The 20,357-nt window shown below is 36.9% G+C and overlaps 1 protein-coding gene across 1 annotated transcript; it reads right to left on the bottom strand.

Annotated features, from left to right (window-relative positions):
- Positions 1-5,294: 5,294 nt before the first annotated feature.
- On the bottom strand, positions 5,295-18,309 carry FGB (fibrinogen beta chain). The gene is made up of 10 exons (XM_061140718.1): positions 18,204-18,309; positions 12,963-12,994; positions 12,712-12,732; positions 9,974-10,165; positions 9,307-9,490; positions 8,147-8,374; positions 7,505-7,618; positions 7,022-7,147; positions 6,525-6,810; positions 5,295-5,922 (listed from the first exon to the last, which is right to left on the bottom strand). The coding sequence occupies exons 1-10, from the start codon at positions 18,307-18,309 to the stop codon at positions 5,691-5,693; spliced, it is 1,521 nt and encodes a 506-aa protein (XP_060996701.1). The 3' UTR covers positions 5,295-5,690.
- Positions 18,310-20,357: the final 2,048 nt, after the last annotated feature.

The raw sequence follows: 20,357 nt of genomic DNA, 5'->3' as shown, positions 1-20,357 counted from the left end.
TCCTGTAGTTGCACTAGTAATTAAATATGTGAAACTTAAAGCAATTTTCAATATTTTAATCAGCATTCAGCATTAATGAAGGAGGAGAAAATAAAAATGAAAACACCTCTAATTCTATGTGTCAAAGGTAAATAGGTAAAATCTTTATGGAGAGTTATTTGGCAATATTGTCATTTAAAAGCCCTTAGAATGCCAAAATCCTTTATTTTCTCTAGAAATTCTGCTTCTAGGAATTTATTCTAGAAGGAAGTAGATAAAAGCTTATAGATAATACAGATTATATTTTACATGCAAAAATATGCTAATCTCAGCATTGTCCTTATTAGAACAAGGTCAGAAAAATCTATATGCCTAATGAGAGACATTTGTTTAAAAAAAAACAAGTACATGGCACATGATGGAATATCATATGGCCATTAAAAATCATATTATAGAAAAGAACATTATAGGAGAATATTAAGTAACATGAAAAATTTTCTATGACACAATGTGAAAACTTCAAGTTCTAAAACATGCACTGGATAATAACAACAACAAAAATCTATCAAGATATTAATTGCTTCCCTGTTAAGTGCTGAAATTATAAATGATCCTACTTTTTTCTGTATTTCACAAAACATCTAAAGTAATACGTACTACTTTCATTTTAAAACCATAATCAGGGTATTCCCTGGCTGTTCAGTGATTGTGACTCTGCACTTCAAATGCAGGGAGTGCAGGTTTGATTGATCCCTGGTCAGAGAACTAAAATCCCACTTGCGAATTTGTGTGGCCAAAAAAAAAAAAAAAAAAGCAACAACCCACTGCTGCTGCTAAGTCACTTCAGTCGTGTCTGACTCTGTGTGACCCCATGGATGGCAGCCCGCCAGGCTCCTCTGTCCATGGGATTTTCCAGGCAAGAGTACTGGAGTGGGGTGCCATTGCCTTCTCTGCAACAACCCACAATCAACGTTAAAATAAACAGAACTTATTCCATTTCCTAGGTTTAGCCATAACACAGCAACACACTGTGACCTGGTGCAGAGCTGCGTGGTAGAGAAAACTCAAGGAGGGATCATCAAACCACATGGCACAGTGTGGGGGACGGATAGTGTTCAGAAGCACAGCTTCAGTTCTACGTACAAAAAGGTAGGTAGCATCTCTCATTTGTTACTACACCTCAGAAAAACTAAAAGTCCAACTAAAGAATCACCTGAGACTGATAGATACCAGAGTAGAAATAGTGGTTCTAGTATTTAGGGATCATGTTGCTAAACCCAAGTATTAGTATCAGTCACTCTGTCGTGTCTGACTTTTTGCGACCCCATGGACTGTAGCCCGCCAGGCTCCTCTGTCTATGGGATTCTCTAGGCAAAAATACTGGAGTGGGTTGCCATTTCCTCCTCCAGGGGACCTTCCCAACTGTACATAAAGGAGACGTCATTAATGTGCATTAGAGGATACCCCAGGTTAACCTGTTATAGAAAACTGCCTCTTGAGTCTTTGAATTCTATACCAATTCTATACCTCTGGTTGTTTCTTATTTAGGTTTTAAGGTGAATGACCTGGGGATATTTGTTTCCATCAACCTGATTGCGAATCTAAAGGCACCGTTGAAATGTCTATTTTTCTTGCTATCCTCAGAAGAGACTGCTTCACATCTACTCTATGATTCTCATTCTTTTCAGCTTACACTACAAATAGCTTATTATTTTTTGCAACCTAATTCTTATAATAAAGCAGTGCTGAAAAATTAAATAGAAGAAAGCTGCCATATAGGCTGCCATATAGGTTATGCAAATGATTTGCTGGTCATGATTTTTAAGCTTGATTCTAAACAGATTTATGAAGCATGGCACTTGGAAGATGTGGTTCAAATTTTGCTATTTAAGTTATCGTGAAATTATAGGCCCACTCTCCCTAAAATTTCAAAAAGCGTAGAGCTTAGGCTCTTAAGGGTATAGCAGTGATAAAAGCTTTCATAGTCATTTCTAAAAAGCAACACTTCATAGTTTTCTCTCTCCAATGGTTCTCTAATATATTTGTAGAAGGAAGGCAACAGAAAACCAAGAATAAAGATAGCTGAGCTCTCCACAATTGGGCTTCCTGCTTACTTTCCCTGTTCAAAGAAAAGAGGAGACACCATCTTGCAATAGAGGCTTCATAGACAACTGGGCTTCTCCAGTGACAGTCAGCATTTGATGCCCCATATCTCTTGGTGCTTCTTGTTGCCAATGGTCAGCCTGGTGATGGTGGTGAAATGGGAGCAATTAATCTGTAAATGAGGGAGGGCTTCCTTTAACAGTTGAAGGGTACCATCTGGCATGATTCCAAAGACTTGTAGTGTTTTTGATGTGAGAATCTCTCCAAGTTCAAGCAAAGTTTCAGGTATTATGTCATAGCACTGACTGAGTGATAGGTGTTGGAGGTAGCTGAGTTGGTAAAATTCTGGAAAGCAGTCATTTTTCAGCATGACACTATTGCTCAAGTCTAGGTGGACAAGATTGGGGCATCTTCCAACCAAGGTAGAGACATCTGGTCTCTGCAGCCAAATTGGGTCTTAAACATAGGCTGTGGTTGTCTGTGAAGTCACGTAATCTCAAAGATGACCTCTTTCTCTAAATATTGCCTCATAGTCACCACTTGAGTGGAAAAAGTGCTAGATAAGAAAGACAGGAGTCTCTGGAGAATGCAAACATAGACTGACTCACTTGTTATGAAGTCCAGCCACTGATCAGAATCTGTTGGGGTCATTTATTTAAAAATATGTATTTTTACAATCTTCCCATGTAGAGACTCTGATGCAATAAACCTATTGAGACCAGGAACTCTGTGTTTTAAATAAGTTCTGCAGGTTTAGATGATCATTGTACATATTTGGTGTGCAATGGTTAAACAGAAGTGTTGGCTCGACGCTGTGGTTTGTGGCATGTTAGATAATCCATGTTTTTTCCCCATGTATGTTCATCTTAAAAAAACAAGGCTTTAGTTATATTAGTTACCTGTTTTTCCTTGGTTCCTAAATGCAGAGGAAAGGGAAGTTTACATCCCAATTGCATATATATCCCTCATAGTTCTAATGAATTATATGTGCTATGCTGGGTTTAGTCACTCCGTTGTGTCATACTCTTTGTGACCCCATGGACTGTAGCTTGCCTGGCTCCTCTGCCCATGGGGATTCTCCAGGCTAGAATACAATACTGGAGTGAGTTACCATGCCCTCCTCAATTTGTTTTATACAAATTAAGGCTTTCAATCTTAATTGTATAAGAAATATGTTATAGTTCTCATGCCAAAGTATGAGATTATTAATTTCAACTCAATTTTTATTATCTTCATAAAAGTCATGAGCTAACCTTTTTAGATACTGTTTTATATACTCTAACTAGTGGACACTACTTTTTGACTGTATTTAAAATTTTAAAGCTTGAATGGGCAAAAATCAAATATGTAACATTTCTTACCAAATGATACCTTAAGAATGCTTACTTCTTTCTAGATAGATATTACATATTATCTAGGTGTGATCTCTGTGTTTCTGATACTTGTACATTAACTAAGAATTGACCACAGGATTATCTACTTTAGTGGGTTTTAGTCTGTGGCTTTACTTTAAACTCTAGGAATTCACTCAGTCCTGAGTGCATAAGGGGATTGAGCAAAGGTCTGAGGGATATTGCATCTCCCCATCCCTTAGTCCGTGGGCTTTTGCTATACTCGATCTTGCTTAAAAAGGTCTACTTTCAAGTATTTTGCATGTTGAATTTCTATGTATGCCTTTTTTTTGGAAAATGTGTTCTACATTATAAAAGTCTATCCAAGATCTTAAAGAAAATCCTAAAGGAAATCAGCCCCAAATATTCATTGGAAGGACTGATGTTTAAGTTGAAGCTACAATACTTTGGCCACCTAATTTGAAGATCTGACTCACTGGAAAAGACCCTGATGCTGGAAAAGATTGAGGGCAGGAGGAGAAGGGGACAACAGAGGACGAGATGGTTGGATGGCATCACCGACTCAATGGACATGAGTTTGAGCAAACTCTAGGAGACAGTGAAGGACAGGGAAGCCTGGTGAGCTACAATCCACTGGGTCACACAGAGTCAGATGTGACTTAACAACTGAATAGCAAGATCTTAATAATACAAGACATATATATATTTTAATATATATAAATTTATATATTATATAATATTTATAAATGTATAAAAATCAGACTTTCTGACAGATGATTCTGGAATCAAAGGTTAATAAGAGCTTATTACTAGCAAAGGAGAAAGATAAGTAGACCTAACAAATGGCATTTAAAGTAAGCCTTGAAAATGAACAGCAATTTGTCAGATGGTATTGGAGGAAAGATGCTGTTGACAACCAGAGCATAATATAAAGGGGCCTCAGCTTTCCTGGAATGGTGAAAAATTCACTGTGACAAGAATGTAGATGTATGGTGAACGGGGACAGGGGCAGAAGACAGTGCTGGGACTGTAACAAACCATTTTCACTCCCAGCTAAGAAGCCTGGATTTTAACACTTAGATAACAACAAGCTAACATTAAGAAGGAAAGTAACTTGGTCAGAATTTTCTATGTTTAGCACAATTTTCTATTTTTAGTACACTTAATATACTCTGTTACATTAATTTATTATAACAGTGACAGCGTGAATATAGGTAGGGATGGGCAGAACTTATGGAGGTTAACCGGATAAAAGGTAAGGTTGGCTATGATGAGGAGTTAAGAGAGTGATGGCATTGCCATGATAGAAATGAACATTTGCTTAGATGCAGAGATGAAGAAGACGGGCTTCAGGACAATGCTTCCATGAAAATCAGTGGCAATGACACTGCAAGAGGGAAGTAAGACTGAAGGTCAGAGGGTTGTCCCACGGCAGATGGAGAATACAAAGTGAAAGAAAATTTGAGTTGACATACTCATTTCCCAAGAAGGGGAAAGAAGAGAAATCCATTTCTGTTTTAGTTCTGCTGTGACCGTGTGAGAAACAAAAACCCAATTGAGGCCAGTAGGCCTCATTTCCAGGGGCAAATGCTGCTTGTTACCTCACTGTTTCCCTCAGAAAACAAATGGAGACATGACTGTGGCTGTGCTCTTGGTCTGTGTGATCCGCAAGCCTACCTCTCTGCAGAGCAGTGACTTTCCCTGAAGCAGAGTGAAATGCTGAACCTTCAGGGTGTCACTGTCAGCTCATTAGCTACTTGAGGTTGTGAATGCTTCTCTTTGCTACAGGTTAAAAGCCTAACTCAGTGACCATGTGGATTACAAAATAAGACAACATTAATGTTTTGTAATATAAACCAGTTTAATGAATAAATCTTTTTGCGTTTTCTGTGATAGATCTTACATAAATAAAGAGAGGTTCAAAGTGGATTTTAAACACATGATTTTACTTCACCTCAATTTCTCTTCCTAATTTGAAACTTTTCACAATCCACTGGAATGGAAATTATGAACACTGAGTGTCTACAATCATCCTTTTAGTTACTTCTTGGTATGCGATAGAAATGACAAATACGAAAGAAAACCATGTGCTGTTTTTAATGTTATTTGTCCTAAAAACTTTCTGAAAACTCACACCAACTACATTTTGATAGCTTTAGAGAGATATAAGGTATGAAAAAAATTTTCTGATAACATGATATACAAAGCTGTCATTACGTGTGGAAGAATAATAATCCGTGGGGTGGGGGGTGGGTACTACTGCTCCGGGAAGTAAGGCCTGATCTTCATGGACATCTTCTTCATTGAGTACCAGGAGCCCTGCCAGTTCATCCACACCACTCCATCATCTGTGCCGTGCTTCGCCATGTCCCAGCTGTACGCCCCACCCCAGTAGTATCTGCCGTTGGGATTGGCTGCGTGACACCTGTTATACCACCATCCACCACCGTCTTCTTTAGAACACTGCTTTCTGGGATCTGTAGTTTTCCTGAAAGGAAATGTGTTTGGAGTTATTACAACTGCAGTGCTCTCAAGTTAATTCTTTGCAAAGCCCACAGAGGAGTGCTGGGTGTAAGACTCCTTCCCTCTGATTCTATATGTAAAGTCACAATAAAGCACCAAGGGCTTCCTGTGCCCTATAGCAAGAAAAGGAGATAATTGGGCCCATGTGGCAAATTCATCAATATTCATTACGTTATCCTGAAATGATAGCTTTCAGATCTCTTAGTGTTACAGATTCTTGGGAAACAAAATGGAGGTTTCAAAAGACACAGTCCATGATAGAGATACAGAAATCTATCAAGTACTCACTACTTAGTAACTGTGCTCAAATTACAGTTTTATCTTTTATGGTTATGTAATGTTGGGTAAATTACTTAGTCTTGCTACTCTTCATTTGTAAAATAAGGATAGCAGTGGCAACCTTGAAGCTGAAGTGCTTTAGAGTGACCCAGAAAAAGCTTGGTACAGTGGTTGGCACATAGGAACCTCCCAGGAAACGAGAGTCACTAACCATGCTTCTGTCGTTAATGACTCGGGCAGCAGCATGAGCCACGGCCCTGAAGGCAGGAGGGAAGCAGCGGCACCTACCAGCCATCGTTGTCTCTGTCGTACGTGCTGAAGAACATGCTGTTGTGGATAGTCATGGTGCGGTTCTCCCCCACCAGCTGAGAAGCCCCTTCGATGAGGGCGTTGCCTGCTGTTCCTTTGTATTTGCTCACTGAGAGTTGATACTTGTTGGCCTCATTCTGTACAGTAAATCCTTCATAGAGTGCCGTCACCTTATCGCCTTTCCAGTCCTCCATTTCAATCAAAAGCTTTGTGGGTCCCATGTTGGTAAGCTGGCTAATTTTGTCATTTCCAAGCCAATACTCACCTAAAGGAAAAAGAAAAGAAAATCTCACCACAAATAAAACCTTTGAAAGCAAAAAGTTGCCTTTCCCCTCTTATTATTAGCTTTTATGCTCCTTCTGTAAATTCTTCTTAACCTCCTAAAATTCCTAAAAGCAGACTACTAGCACTATATTTTTTAAATGGAAAAAAAATCTAAATAAAGAATGATCTTATTTTGTACTCCCAGTTGTTACCTGGTACACCACAGTATTTTTTCCCTTCTGCATTGGTTGCAATGTTTCCAAATCCTTGTTTATATGGGTCCCATTTCCTGCCAAAGTCAACACTACCATCTTGACGGTTCTGAATTACTGTCCATCCTTTGGTTGAAAGAAAAAAAATAGCACATATTAACCACTAACAAATAATACCCCTTTGAGGGCAATGTCTGACTTCCTTTTCCATTTAATTTATGCCCACTGATATTTAGTGCCCTTAAATAGATATAATAAGGAAATAAATATGAAAGGAAAACTTGCAAAATCTTTTGAAACTGCAAGTGCTTTATCTTTTACCCAAAACTGTGACTCAGAAATATTTTATAACTTCTAAAATATCATATTGAATTCCAAATCAAATGGCTTGTTGTTAGTTTTGTTAAGCTAGGTTTTATTTCCTGGCATTTTATGGTATCAAAATAATTTCAGCATAATAGTCAAAAGCTATCAAACATGTACCTCCTTTTTCCGTTTTCATATCACAGTACACTCTATATGGTTTGCTAGAATCCTCAGGCTGAATAAGATACATTTCAGATGTTTCACCTCCATTCCTGATGATTTCCTCACATTCTGCAATCATAAGAGAACAAATTATATTTAGAGACTACAACATCATTACTTTGTATTTAGTCACCAAGTTTGTAAGATAATTGATTACTAAGGAATGTTTTATTTTAGACATTTGAGGATAAATGTTATAGAAACTGAAGCTTCCTCTTACTAAAAATCACACTCGGTTTCAAGGAATCCTATCTTCCAAGGGAGTGAAAAAGCCCTTCTCCATCTTTTGTGTCCTGATATCCATAAACCATAAACTTCCAGAACACATGTGATGGAGAAATCCCTGCATCTATCCATGGTTCCCATCTATTCAAGCAAGCATGTACATTACACCCATTGAGCTACCAGCATCATTACACTGCTTCCTACTCTTCAAAAACTGGCGAGTGCATTAGGTATGCTGGGGATATCTTCATGATGTGCTGAGATGTACTTAGGATCTGTTGGGGAAAATCCACTGAACTTGTTTTAGTTCTCTTATTTTTAGAGAGTGTGAATTCTTCTGTAACCTTCTATAAATATGTTTTAACTAGTTACCTTTGCCAGACACCACAGGAATATTGCAAGTGACAGTACATGGGGTGCGGCAGTATTCCATCTGAGTTGAGACATCCGATTCTAATTTTTGTATTTTGCTTCTCAAATTTTCCAGAATTGCACGGAGCACACGAAGCTTAGTTGGGATATTACTGTTCACAGTCTCATCTATATATAACTGGTGCTTTTCCAGATGTGAGGAGTACTCGTTTACTACATTTTCATTATCTGGAAAAATGAAATTGTGTAGGAATGGTTAGCATTTTCTCTTGACAAAAAAACTAAATGTATTCAACTATACAATCATGATTTTGATTTTGAGAATAAACTAGACTCAGGCATTGGACAGTCATGATATGTAGTTGTACTTAGGGAAAATTATTTGGTCCATGGCATACATAAATTAACATATAGTCTAGTCACTACACTAGTAATTTACTTTAGATTAAGGTAAAAATTAAGCCTAATGATATATTCAATAAGTTATTTATTTCTTTGACAAGGAAAAGAGGAGAAAGCAGTACTTAGGCCTTCCATCTCAGAAGTTCAACATCTTATGGAGTAGATACATTTGATTTACTTATCCATCTCTCATAACTGCAGCAGAAATACAAAAGAAATATACAAGAGAAATGCCATGATTCCTTGGGAAAAATGTCCAGATTTGGGTAGGCTACTCCCTGAGACACCTATGCCTGGTTCACTCACTAGTTGATTCCTAACCACCAAGCCAATAGCACTCAAAATTCAGATCTCAAGTTTCAAATGATGGGATCATTATTTGCAATTCAACTGAAGATATCATAGACACATATATTTAAAATGTTAAAGGTTAAATCTATAAATGCTAAAATTTCACTCGTGAATATATTGTCTTCAGAGTCATAAGTTTCTTATAGAATAAAAATAAGGACTCACAGTGAAAATTTTCCCAGAAAATCATCCTTGCTGACACCAGACTGGGAGTTAGAGTTGAATAGTGCTTATGTAACAAGCTGCAGGTGAAGATGCCTAAGTGATGACCTTGGGGTAATCAGGCTCATACTGAACTACCCAGGCTCATCTAGAGACCTGGATCTTCTCAGAACTGTGTGTTCCCATGGCACTCTGACAGTTTCAATTTTGTAATAGAATCAAACAGAAACCACAAGGATATCTACCTTTTACTTGATTCTGCCTTTCTTTCCACATGTTTTTTAGCAGAGTTATATACTGAAAGGTGGACGAAGAGGTCTGGGAAACAGACTCCACATTATTACGTAAATCTTCTACACTCTTTCGGATTGGTCTTTCCTGTTTTACCAAAGTATCTTGCAACTGACAACCTGTAGGACACAACACACCCTGTATACAAAGAAAATGGCCAACATCAGATGTAGGGTTGAGGTATTTGCAAAACAAGCACATAGTGAAAATTCAATGATATCTTTCACCAATATAAAAACTTGCAATTTGATTTTCTTTATATAAGACCAGAAGTTCTAGACTCACCATTATAATTCTCTGAAGATTAAAAATAATCCTTACCACAGAACAAATGTAATTAGGTATGAAAGTATTACCACCTGAACAGACAAAGTGGGCAAGTGCAAAGGAGAGGCAACACCCTGTGTCCTGATTTGTAATCTTGGTTACAGACCAAAGAAAACTAGAAAAGCACCCTCAGCCCAAGGCCCAGTAAGTTTATATTCCGTATTTACATCTAGAAGAAACAAACAAAATGACAATGATGGTAATGTGGGTCAGTGCTTCATTAGGAAGACATGATAAATACAGGTTTTCTCCACAGGGGAGGCCCACCGCTGACAGAGCCATCTGTGTACCCACCAGGTCCGGGTCAGCGTGCAGGCAGCCATCAGCATCAGGGGGCTTTCTCTCCACTTTCTTCTGGCCCAGAGCTGATTTGGGGGGACGAGCCCGATAGCCACCTCCGCTGATGGGAGGGGGTACAGGTCTCAGGCTGGGAGCCTCTTCCCTCCTCTTGTCATAGGGCCGATGACCACGGGCATCCAAATGTAACTTCAGGGGACCAGGCAGAAATAAAATGAAGAGTGTTGTGGAAAACTTGAGATGTAGTATTCCAACAGTCTCATTTTATAACATAGGTTATTAAATGATGATTTGCTTAAGGACCATCAACTGACTAGCTATTGCTGGCAAATCAATAGGTTCCTCAGGTCTCTTTAGTAAGAGCAGACAGAAAAACAGTGCAAAGAGCTATTGTACCCGGAGGAGTTTTCAAAAGAGTCCTTAAAAAAAGCTGCATCAGATAATGAATAGTAATGAACTCAGATTCCTGAAATCTATACATTAGAACACACAGAATACTATGAAATCTATACTGTTGGGAGGAATAAATGTTCTCAAGTCACTTGAATTACTAAATTCCAGTAATTATTTTTCACTTTTAATTTTTATGAATTGATTAATTTCTCTAGCTCTTAGTTAATAATAATACTTAAGTGGCAATATGGATTTATTAAAAACAAATGTATTTGTAATAAGACAACAATTGACTCTAACATGTTTGTAAAGGAATAAGGTATTCTGGAGCCAGACTGCTTGGTTTCAAGTCTTGACCCACACTGCTTTCTAGTTCTAAAGATTGTGGGCGAGTTACTTTATCTCTAAAATAAAGGTAGTCATAGTATCTGCTATATAAGATGATTTTAAGTATTAAATGATTTACTGCATGTGACACCCTTAGAAGAGTGCCTGGCACATATTAAGTTCTCATTATTATCTTTGTTGCAATCACATGTAACAGTAACAGATATATAGTGTAAGTGGCTTTTCCACTATTAACTCCAATCTTGTCTTCTACTGACAAAATTGTCAAATCATTCTCATGAAATTTCTTACATGATTTCTTTATCAAATGCCATGATTTTCTCATTTAAAATAATTATTTCATTTAAATAATTCTTAGGTTATGTGCATTGCAATTAAATTATTTGCTAATTAAAAAATATAACATTAAAAGATAGTGAAGTGAAAAATATGCAATACAATGCAAAAGTGCTGGCTTGGATTAACTTTATTATCATCGTATGGTCTTTGTCAGTAATTACACCTTTCAGGTGGAGAAGGAAATGGCAACCCACTCCAGTATTCTAGCCTGGAGAATTCTATGGACAGAGGAGCCTGGCGGGCTATACAATCCATGGGGTCGCAGAATCAGACACAACTTAACAACTAAACCACCACCACCACCACACCTTTCATCTTCAGGGTTTAATTAAAAATTAATGAAGGACTAGATTTGCACCAGAGACTAAGCTCTCTAGCTACCTGGTGGGTCTAGAGGTCATTGAATGACTCTATTTGGAATTTTACTATCATTTATTCAGTAAGAAACAATACATTTAGTAGGAGAGTGCTAGGCTTTAAACCTAGGCAGATTGCTTCCAGATTCCCCTGCTTAAATTCTGAAATTAAACTACAGTATGTTATGTGTAATTGCAGTAAAAATAATAACATATGAAGATTTGTAGGAAATATATATTGTTTCGAAGACATGGTCCTAGTCAGACATGGTCTGTTCTAACAGGAATTTTATGAAATGTGATTCATCTGTTTATTACAAATCAAATTATAACAGAAGAAAAGTACTTTCTTTTTATTTCAGAGTATCATTAGAGAGGTAGCAAAGGGGATCTAGCTTTATTAGAGAAAAGGAAATGAAAAATGTTTAAAAGAAATTATATGGATATTTAGGTTTATGAAGACCACTTATTGAAATAACTAAAACTAGAAAATCCAGTTGGAAGGATAAATAAGTAAACTATCTCTGTGTAGATTAGTCAGTGAGCAGGAATGTAAAAGTGCTTAGCCTACTGCTTTATAAAAGTTGACTTTTAAACATTCTTTACATTTTTCTTACCTAACTCAATTAACCATATAACTATCTTTTTATATGTATACTTTGATAATTAGAAGGAGCTATATATTATTTCAGGAGCTACATATTAGGTTCCATTTAAATTCAACAAATGATCCAAAATGAATCACTTCATTTAATTACTTCATTCACTGTGTACTTTTATTTTTAGTGTGACAGATACCATGTTATATACAAGTAATTAGATCAGGAGTCATCTGATAATAAAGTTTAAATTTTTTAAATGTCATTTTTCTAAATGTATTTTTGTATTTTGACATCTTCAAACCAGTAGGAGTGATATTTGAGGCAAAACTGTTCTATGAATGAATAAACTAAATGGAGTGCTATATTTCATAACCATTAACAATAACAATATATAAATTTCTCAATAAAAAAAGAACAATTTTTAATCTTCTATCACAGAATGTGATCTATTTTACTTTTAGATTTAGTTGACAATTTTCATTTACCAATAGCCAACAATTTCAGGAGCTATATATTACCTTCCTTCACCAAAGAGCTACCCAGCAATTACACCTTTTTTCTTTTAAAATACTGCTCTTTTATTTTATAGTCTGTGAAATTTTCAAGTTTTTGTTCTCAGATTGTAATAAGATATTGCTAGAACTAAATGAAAATCATACTACTCAGGACAACAACAATCAAGAAAAACACAACTTACCTTAGCTCTGTCATCTTCTTCCTGGGAAAATAAAGGTGATAAACCAGAAAATGAGAAATTATTATTTTGTTTTTATGTAAGAAATACTATACAACATTCTTTAAATAAAATAGGTCCTAGAAATTAACAATTTAATTTCATAACTAAAATCAATGCTAATTTCATTAAAATAAACATTCAGATATGATTATGATTTGGTTATATTTTATATTAATAGTATTAGTAAGAATATAATAATATGTAAAAGTCACCTCTTCATAGTCAGTAGAATGTTGGGCCTGAACTATAAAAGCACACAAAAGTAGCAGTAATAGATGTTTCATGGTTTTAAATTTTTGGAAGTTCCAAGAAATCATCCTTTGCTTTGGACTTAACTGAGAGATCTTCAACCCTATATATACCTGAATCCTCTGTTAGCTATCCCTTTTCAAGTGGTTACCTTCCTTAGTTAACATTTAATTTTTTGGTTCACTTGTTGACTGAACCATTTTATCCCTTAAGCAACATCTTCCCAGCAAGACCTATTTACTTGTCATACAATTGTTCTCTATTGGCCAAGTTTAGTAACACCAAAGTTCCTTAGTTCATTTAATTGGACAATATGATGGGAAATTGGGACATTCCTAAAAGAGCTGTGTATTACATTTCCTGTAAATTAATGTGGATGCTACACAGGTTCCCAAAGAATGTGTGAAGAAAAAAATACTTTTAATCTGAGCACAAAATATTGGACCTACTTACAAGGCACCCAGTAACACTGTGAACTCACTAAAGATTTACCGTAAATGTTGTTTGTAGGTAACCTTGTAGTTTAGTTTTTGAAAAGGCCACTAAACTCAATAATTACATTACCATATGTTCATCTTATCTTTCAGACATTAATCAGAATAGCAAAATTAATATTCATGCCTTATGCTACGATAGACAAACATCAAAAAGAAAATGTAGTCGTTTTCTGCTCTAACCGGTTTTCATATATTGTTCTTTACTGAAACATTAAAATTTTCAAATAATTGTAAACTGTGTTAAAATGATTAGTAGATTACAGATTCCTTTTTTTAAAAATTAATTAATTAATTAATTAATTTTTTCAGTGGGTTTTGTCATACATTGACATGAATCAGCAATAGATTTACACGTATTCCCCATCCCAATCCCCCCCCCCCCACCTCCCTCTCCACCCGATCCCTCTGGGTCTTCCCAGTGCACCAGGCCTGAGCACTTGTCTCATGCATCCCACCTGGGCTGGTGATCTGTTTCACCATAGATAGTATACATGCTGTTCTTTCGCAACATCCCACCCTCACCTTCTCCCACAGAGTTCAAAAGTCTGTTCTGTACTTCTGTGTCTCTTTTTCTGTTTTGCATAAAGGGTTGTCGTTACTATCTTTCTAAATTCCATATATATGTGTTAGTATGCTGTAATGTTCTTTATCTTTCTGGCTTACTTCACTCTGTATAATGGGCTCCAGTTTCATCCATCTCATTAGAACTGGTTCAAATGAATTCTTTTTAACGGCTGAGTAATATTCCATGTACCACAGCTTCCTTATCCATTCATCTGCTGATGGGCATCTAGGTTGCTTCCATGTCCTGGCTATTATAAACAGTGCTGCGATGAACATTGGGGTGCACGTGTCTCTTTCAGATCTGGTTTCCTCAGTGTGTATGCCCAGAAGTGGGATTGCTGGGTCATATGGCAGTTCTATTTCCAGTTTTTTAAGAAATCTCCACACTGTTCTCCATAGCGGCTGTACTAGTTTGCATTCCCACCAACAGTGTAAGAGGGTTCCCTTTTCTCCACACCCTCTCCAGCATTTATTGCTTGTAGACTTTTGGATAGCAGCCATCCTGACTGGCGTGTAATGGTACCTCATTGTGGTTTTGATTTGCATTTCTCTGATAATGAGTGATGTTGAGCATCTTTTCATGTGTTTGTTAGCCATCTGTATGTCTTCTTTGGAGAAATGTCTGTTTAGTTCTTTGGCCCATTTTTTGATTGGGTCATTTATTTTTCTGGAATTGAGCTGCAGGAGTTGCTTGTATATTTTTGAGATTAATCCTTTGTCTGTTTCTTCATTTGCTATTATTTTCTCCCAATCTGAGGGCTGTCTTTTCACCTTACTTATAGTTTCCTTTGTAGTGCAAAAACTTTTAAGTTTCATTAGGTCCCATTTGTTTAGTTTTGCTTTTATTTCCAATATTCTGGGAGGTGGGTCATAGAGGATCTTGCTGTGGTTTATGTCAAAGAGTGTTTTGCCTATGTTCTCCTCTAGGAGTTTTATAGTTTCTGGTCTTACATTTAGATCTTTAATCCATTTTGAGTTTATTTTTGTGTATGGTGTTAGAAAGTGTTCTAGTTTCATTCTTTTACAAGTGGTTGACCAGCTTTCCCAGCACCACTTGTTAAAGAGGTTGTCTTTTTTCCATTGTATATCCTTGCCTCCTTTGTCAAAGATAAGGTGTCCATAGGTTCGTGGATTTATCTCTGGGCTTTCTATTCTGTTCCATTGATCTATATTTCTGTCTTTGTGCCAGTACCATACTGTCTTGATGACTGTGGCTTTGTAGTAGAGTCTGAAGTCAGGCAGGTTGATTCCTCCAGTTCCATTCTTCTTTCTCAAGATTACTTTGGCTATTCGAGGTTTTTTGTATTTCCATACAAATTGTGAAATTCTTTGGTCTAGTTCTGTGAAAAATACCGTTGGTAGCTTGATAGGGATTGCACTGAATCTATAGATTGCTTTGGGTAGAATATAGATTACAGATTCCTAAGTGAAAATCATTATTATGGTGATTGGATAGATATTTACATTTTATTTTTATATTATCTTTAAAACAATGTTATTTTAACATTAGTGAAGCCTGCATTTAAAGTGAAAAGAAAGTGAAAGTCTCTCAGTCGTATCTGATCTATCAGGGAAGCCTTCATTTACCTATATTAAATATAAGCTCAGACACTAAATGTGTCCTTTCATGTTTTCCTATAAGCTAACAAATGCATCTCTCTTATCTTTTCATTGTTTTTTTTCAATCAGGATTAACAACTCTTACAAGAATCAAAGGAAAACCAAAGCCAACAGCGTAAATCCTGGCAAGTGTGCTGCTTTACAGCATATTCTGGGTTTTTTGGTATGGAAAATAAAACCTTTGTCATTCAATTTTAAGTGATTTTATTAAAAAGATCCAGGTTTATATTTGAAAAGTATGTTTTAAATAATGCTCGGAAATGGACTCCCAGTAATAGAGTGAGACACTAAATTTCTTTCTTCTCTGGATAGCTTAAGCTGCATTCCTAAATCTTTTTAACTCAGATTTATAGAATCAAAGTATTGAGTTTAAAATAAGAAAAATAGTTGACTGAATTATTCCATCTATAATACATATATACATATAATACATCTAATTAATTGGCTTTCCCTGGTGGCTCAGATGGCAAAGAATCCACCTTCAATGTCAGAGACCTGAGTTCAATCCCTGTGCTGGGAAGATCCTCTTGAGAAGGGCATGGCAACTCTAGTATTCTTGCTTGGAGAATCCCCATGGACAGAGGAGCCTGGTGTGCTGCAGTCCATGGGGTCACAAAGAGCCGCACATGACTGAGAGACTTTCTTAGAAGAATACACACTCTGAGGAAGACAAATGTATGTATGTGCATGTAATTAGAATAAGATGCAATAATACTTTCCTTCAAAATGTAACTGAGAAAAAGTCCATTTTAACCATCTGGACAGGGTTTTAATGATGTCAGACTTTTGCTGATTTAAAACGATTGACTATGTTAAGAAAACTAAAAATGTTTTTTCTTTTGAGGTAACATTATCACATTATTACTTCATTTTCCAACACTGACATTACATCAACTAGCAGTAGAACCATTATTTAATTTCCAGAGGTCTGTTAATTTTTAAAATTCCTTCTAGTATATTACAGTACATTGTACAACATTAAAGTGAAAATTCCTTTACAGTCTCACTTTTCTGTTCTGTTCTGACAGGCATTCTCACCATCACCACCAGGAAAGTGAAGGAAGCTACTAGAATTTACATTCCATAAGACAGAGACCAAACATGCATTCCACAAATAGCTCTTGAGGGTTTTCTGTGTGACAAGCAGTGTAATAGAAGCTGAGGATACATTGGTGAGTAAGACAGACATAGTAGGCATTTGATTTAAAAAGTCATAGAATGAGTGAGTGAACTATCTCTCCATTGAAACAGGCCTCAAATGCCAAGTTCTAATAATCACTTATTTACTGTAAGTTCTAAAAATGACGAAACTGAGGCTCAGAGGTTAAGTAAAGAACTCCAGGTGTACTGGTACCAGGACTTGACCCATGTCTAAGCAGACAGTTCACACTCTGTGCCCATTACAACATACTGCCCAACAAATGCAAACATGGTGAAGAAATGGCCTGTACCTTTTGGGTTTGCTGTTGTTGAATTGGCCAGCCATTTTTCTCTTGAGACTATAGTGTCTCAGATGGGCACTCCCATCCTTACCCTTTATTTTCTCTTACATTTTCATTGTAATATGTGAGTGTGGCTTGGATATTCATATCTGTGTGAGAGGCATGACTGATGGAGTGGTAATAACTATGAGTTTAAGCCTAGTTATTGCTAGATTTTTCAGAGTTTTATACAGCTATACTAACACTTTAAGGTGTGTAATATTACACAGTAAATTTCTATATTTTCAATGAGAAGAAACACATTTACAGAGATTCTGCTTACTAAAATACTTAATTTTTTTAAAACATTGATACCATTGGTGGAGGAGAAAGGGAGTACTATTTGTTCAGTTATACTTGTAGATCAATAGGGCAGGGTTCTTTGTAGTAGCTGATCCCCTTATGTAAGTCAAGGGCAGTAAATCAGTGACAGAGAAAACAGAAATAATCCGAACTGCCCAGCATCTCTCTGGCAAGAAGGGTGGACTTGCCGGCACTGATCGTCAGTGCATTTTTTGTTTTTTTTACAATTCAAGCCAGGCCCAGTTATAGCACACAAGGCAATCTGCGTTCATCAAATGTTTATAGAGCACCTACCTTGTGCTAGAGGCCAAGGATACTTTGGTCTCCAAGACAGTCAAGTGCCCTGTAATCAAGAAGCTTTGTGTTTAGAGGGGGAGACAAAAATAAAAAACTGCTTATATGTGCTGAACCTGAAACCCTGTGCCAAAGCAGGGGAAATGTGAGGCTTTGGGAACAGTAACTTACAGACCCAAACCTTCTTCCCAGGGAAAAATGACTTGAAAAGGCTTTTGGACTTGAAACTTGTGGTTTGAGTGACTATATAGTTATATCAGACACCTGACACATAATAGGTTTTGACAAATATCTGTTGAACTAGTTTGTGAACACAGAATGAGTGAATAATTGAATGAACAAAATGAAATACTGATTCTCTTTGTTTAGACAGACAGAGGCTTTGAGAACAATATTAAATCATTGTTAGTCTCTGTATGGTCTTTTTGTTTGTTTGTTTTCTTACCATGAACCACGGTTTGAGAACTAGTAGCCAAGGAGAAATTAATACTGAAGACTTGGACCAGTGCTTTGATGAGCAAGCCTGAGACCAGGGTGGCAGTGGCAGCCATGATTGGTTAGCAGTGGGAAAGCACATTGCAGGGAAGAAGGGTAAGACAGCTCTGTCTCCTGTGGAGAGTCTCCTTCTACTGATTTGGTCAATGTCAATTTGCTTTTCTTAAGGAAGGTGATAGGCTTCCCTAGCTGCTCAGGCAGTAAAAATCTGCCTGCAATTTGGGAGACACAGGTTTGATCCCTGGGTTAGGAAGTTCCCCTGGAGAAGGGAATGGCTACCCGCTCCAGAATTCTTATCTGGAGAATCCCATGGACAGAGGAGATTTCCATCGATATTTAAAGAGTCAGACATGACTGAACAATAGCAACAAAAAAACAAAGGAAGCTGATATAGACCATGGCAAGAAGGAGACAAATAGGACATTTTTTCCTTCAACACAACGCCAATCACAGGAGCTAGAGAAAAGACAGAGATGCTGTTTTACTTCTGTCCCATGAGACTCAAAACCACAATGGTGTGACAACCATTTTGGAATTTGGAATGCCACTCCCTTCTCTTGGAATGACCCCTAAAATGCAGGAGTGCAGCTCCTGTGGTCGTTAGTACTGTGATACCTTGACCTTCTAGCCACAGGTGACTGAGCAGGGGTAGCTCCCTTACCCAAGCCAGCCCTATCAGCTTCTCTTCCCCAATTTCATGTTCGTGAAGGAAACAAGCTAAGAAAATAATCAGGTTGATTGACTAGATGTATATTTACCGCAGCATTCTAGAGAGAAAGTCTACCAACATCAGCAGCAGAAGTCATCAAAACTTCTAAACTTAATAATTTGACCCTTCTGCCAAATCTTTGAGACACCTGATGTCCTTTTAAATAGTACCCCCCCCCCCCATTATCTTTTAGTAAGTTAGGCTGAAATGGCTTCTGGGGTCTGCGGAACTATTTCAAAGGGAAAGTTAAGATCAATTGATTGGGAATCAAGCTGGCTTTTTTTTTTTTTTTTTTTTTTAAGAAAAGCATAAATTGTGCATTAGAAAGAGAAGCTGTGTTTTCAAACAAAGCAATAAATCACTTAAAGTTTTATATATTAAGTATATATAAAAGTATCAGCACTAAAACTCTGTAGGAAATTAAAAATTTTTATTTGGAGTATTTTATAACATTTATTTAAAATCTTTTTCATTATTTAATAACAATGTCACCTGTGCCTGGAAAATCCCATGGACCGAGGAGCCTGGTAGGTTACAGTCCATGGGGTCACAAAGACTCAGACACGAGTGAGTGACTTCACTTCACTTTCACTGAATTAAATTACTAGTATTTTCAAACTTCACTGGTGGTGCAGTGGACAGGAATCTGCCTGTCAATCCAGGGGACACAGTTTTGATCCCTGATCCCGGAAGACTGCACTTGCAGCAGAGCAACTAAGCTCATGGGCCACAACTACTGAGCCTGAGCCCTAGAGCCTGTGAGCTGCAACTACTGAAGCTGGTGTGCCTAAGAGCCTGTGCTCTGCAACGAGAGAACCCGCTGCACTGAAGAGTAGCCCCACTCACCGCATCTAGAGAAAGCCTATGCAAAGCAACAAAGACCCAGCGCAGCCAAAAATAAAAAAAATTAACAGTATTTTCTGTAAAATGTTCCCAAGATTAGATTAACAACATAACAGACATTTATAAATTTGAGTCTTCATAAGGTATACATTTTCATTAAAATCTTTTTATGCCCTGTCATTTTTCTGTCTTGAATATTTTTTCAATTATTGTTGCTATAAATGAGATCTTTCCCCCATCATGTTTTAGCTGCATGTATAAAAGTTACTGACTTTTAATAGAGAATAAAGGGATCTCCTATATTGGTGAATGAATTAAAAAAAAAAAAAAGAACTAATCAAGGGGGACTTTCCTTAAAATCTGTACTGTAGGCTTCATCCAAACAGACTTAATAATATACATTAATAAAGTATTCACCATGTGCACTTTTGCAAACAATCCTTCTACATTTATGAAGAGCAGCACTGACCTCTACTGCTCAAGTAAGGCAGCTCTGGGTATCAGCCAGGATACGGTTGGTTTTTTTCATTTTGTTTTGTTTTGATTTTGATT

This window comes from Dama dama, chromosome 5, assembly GCF_033118175.1.
Source record: "Dama dama isolate Ldn47 chromosome 5, ASM3311817v1, whole genome shotgun sequence".
NCBI classification, from domain to species: domain Eukaryota; kingdom Metazoa; phylum Chordata; class Mammalia; order Artiodactyla; family Cervidae; genus Dama; species Dama dama.
This window is presented reverse-complemented; position numbering and strand designations above follow the sequence as displayed.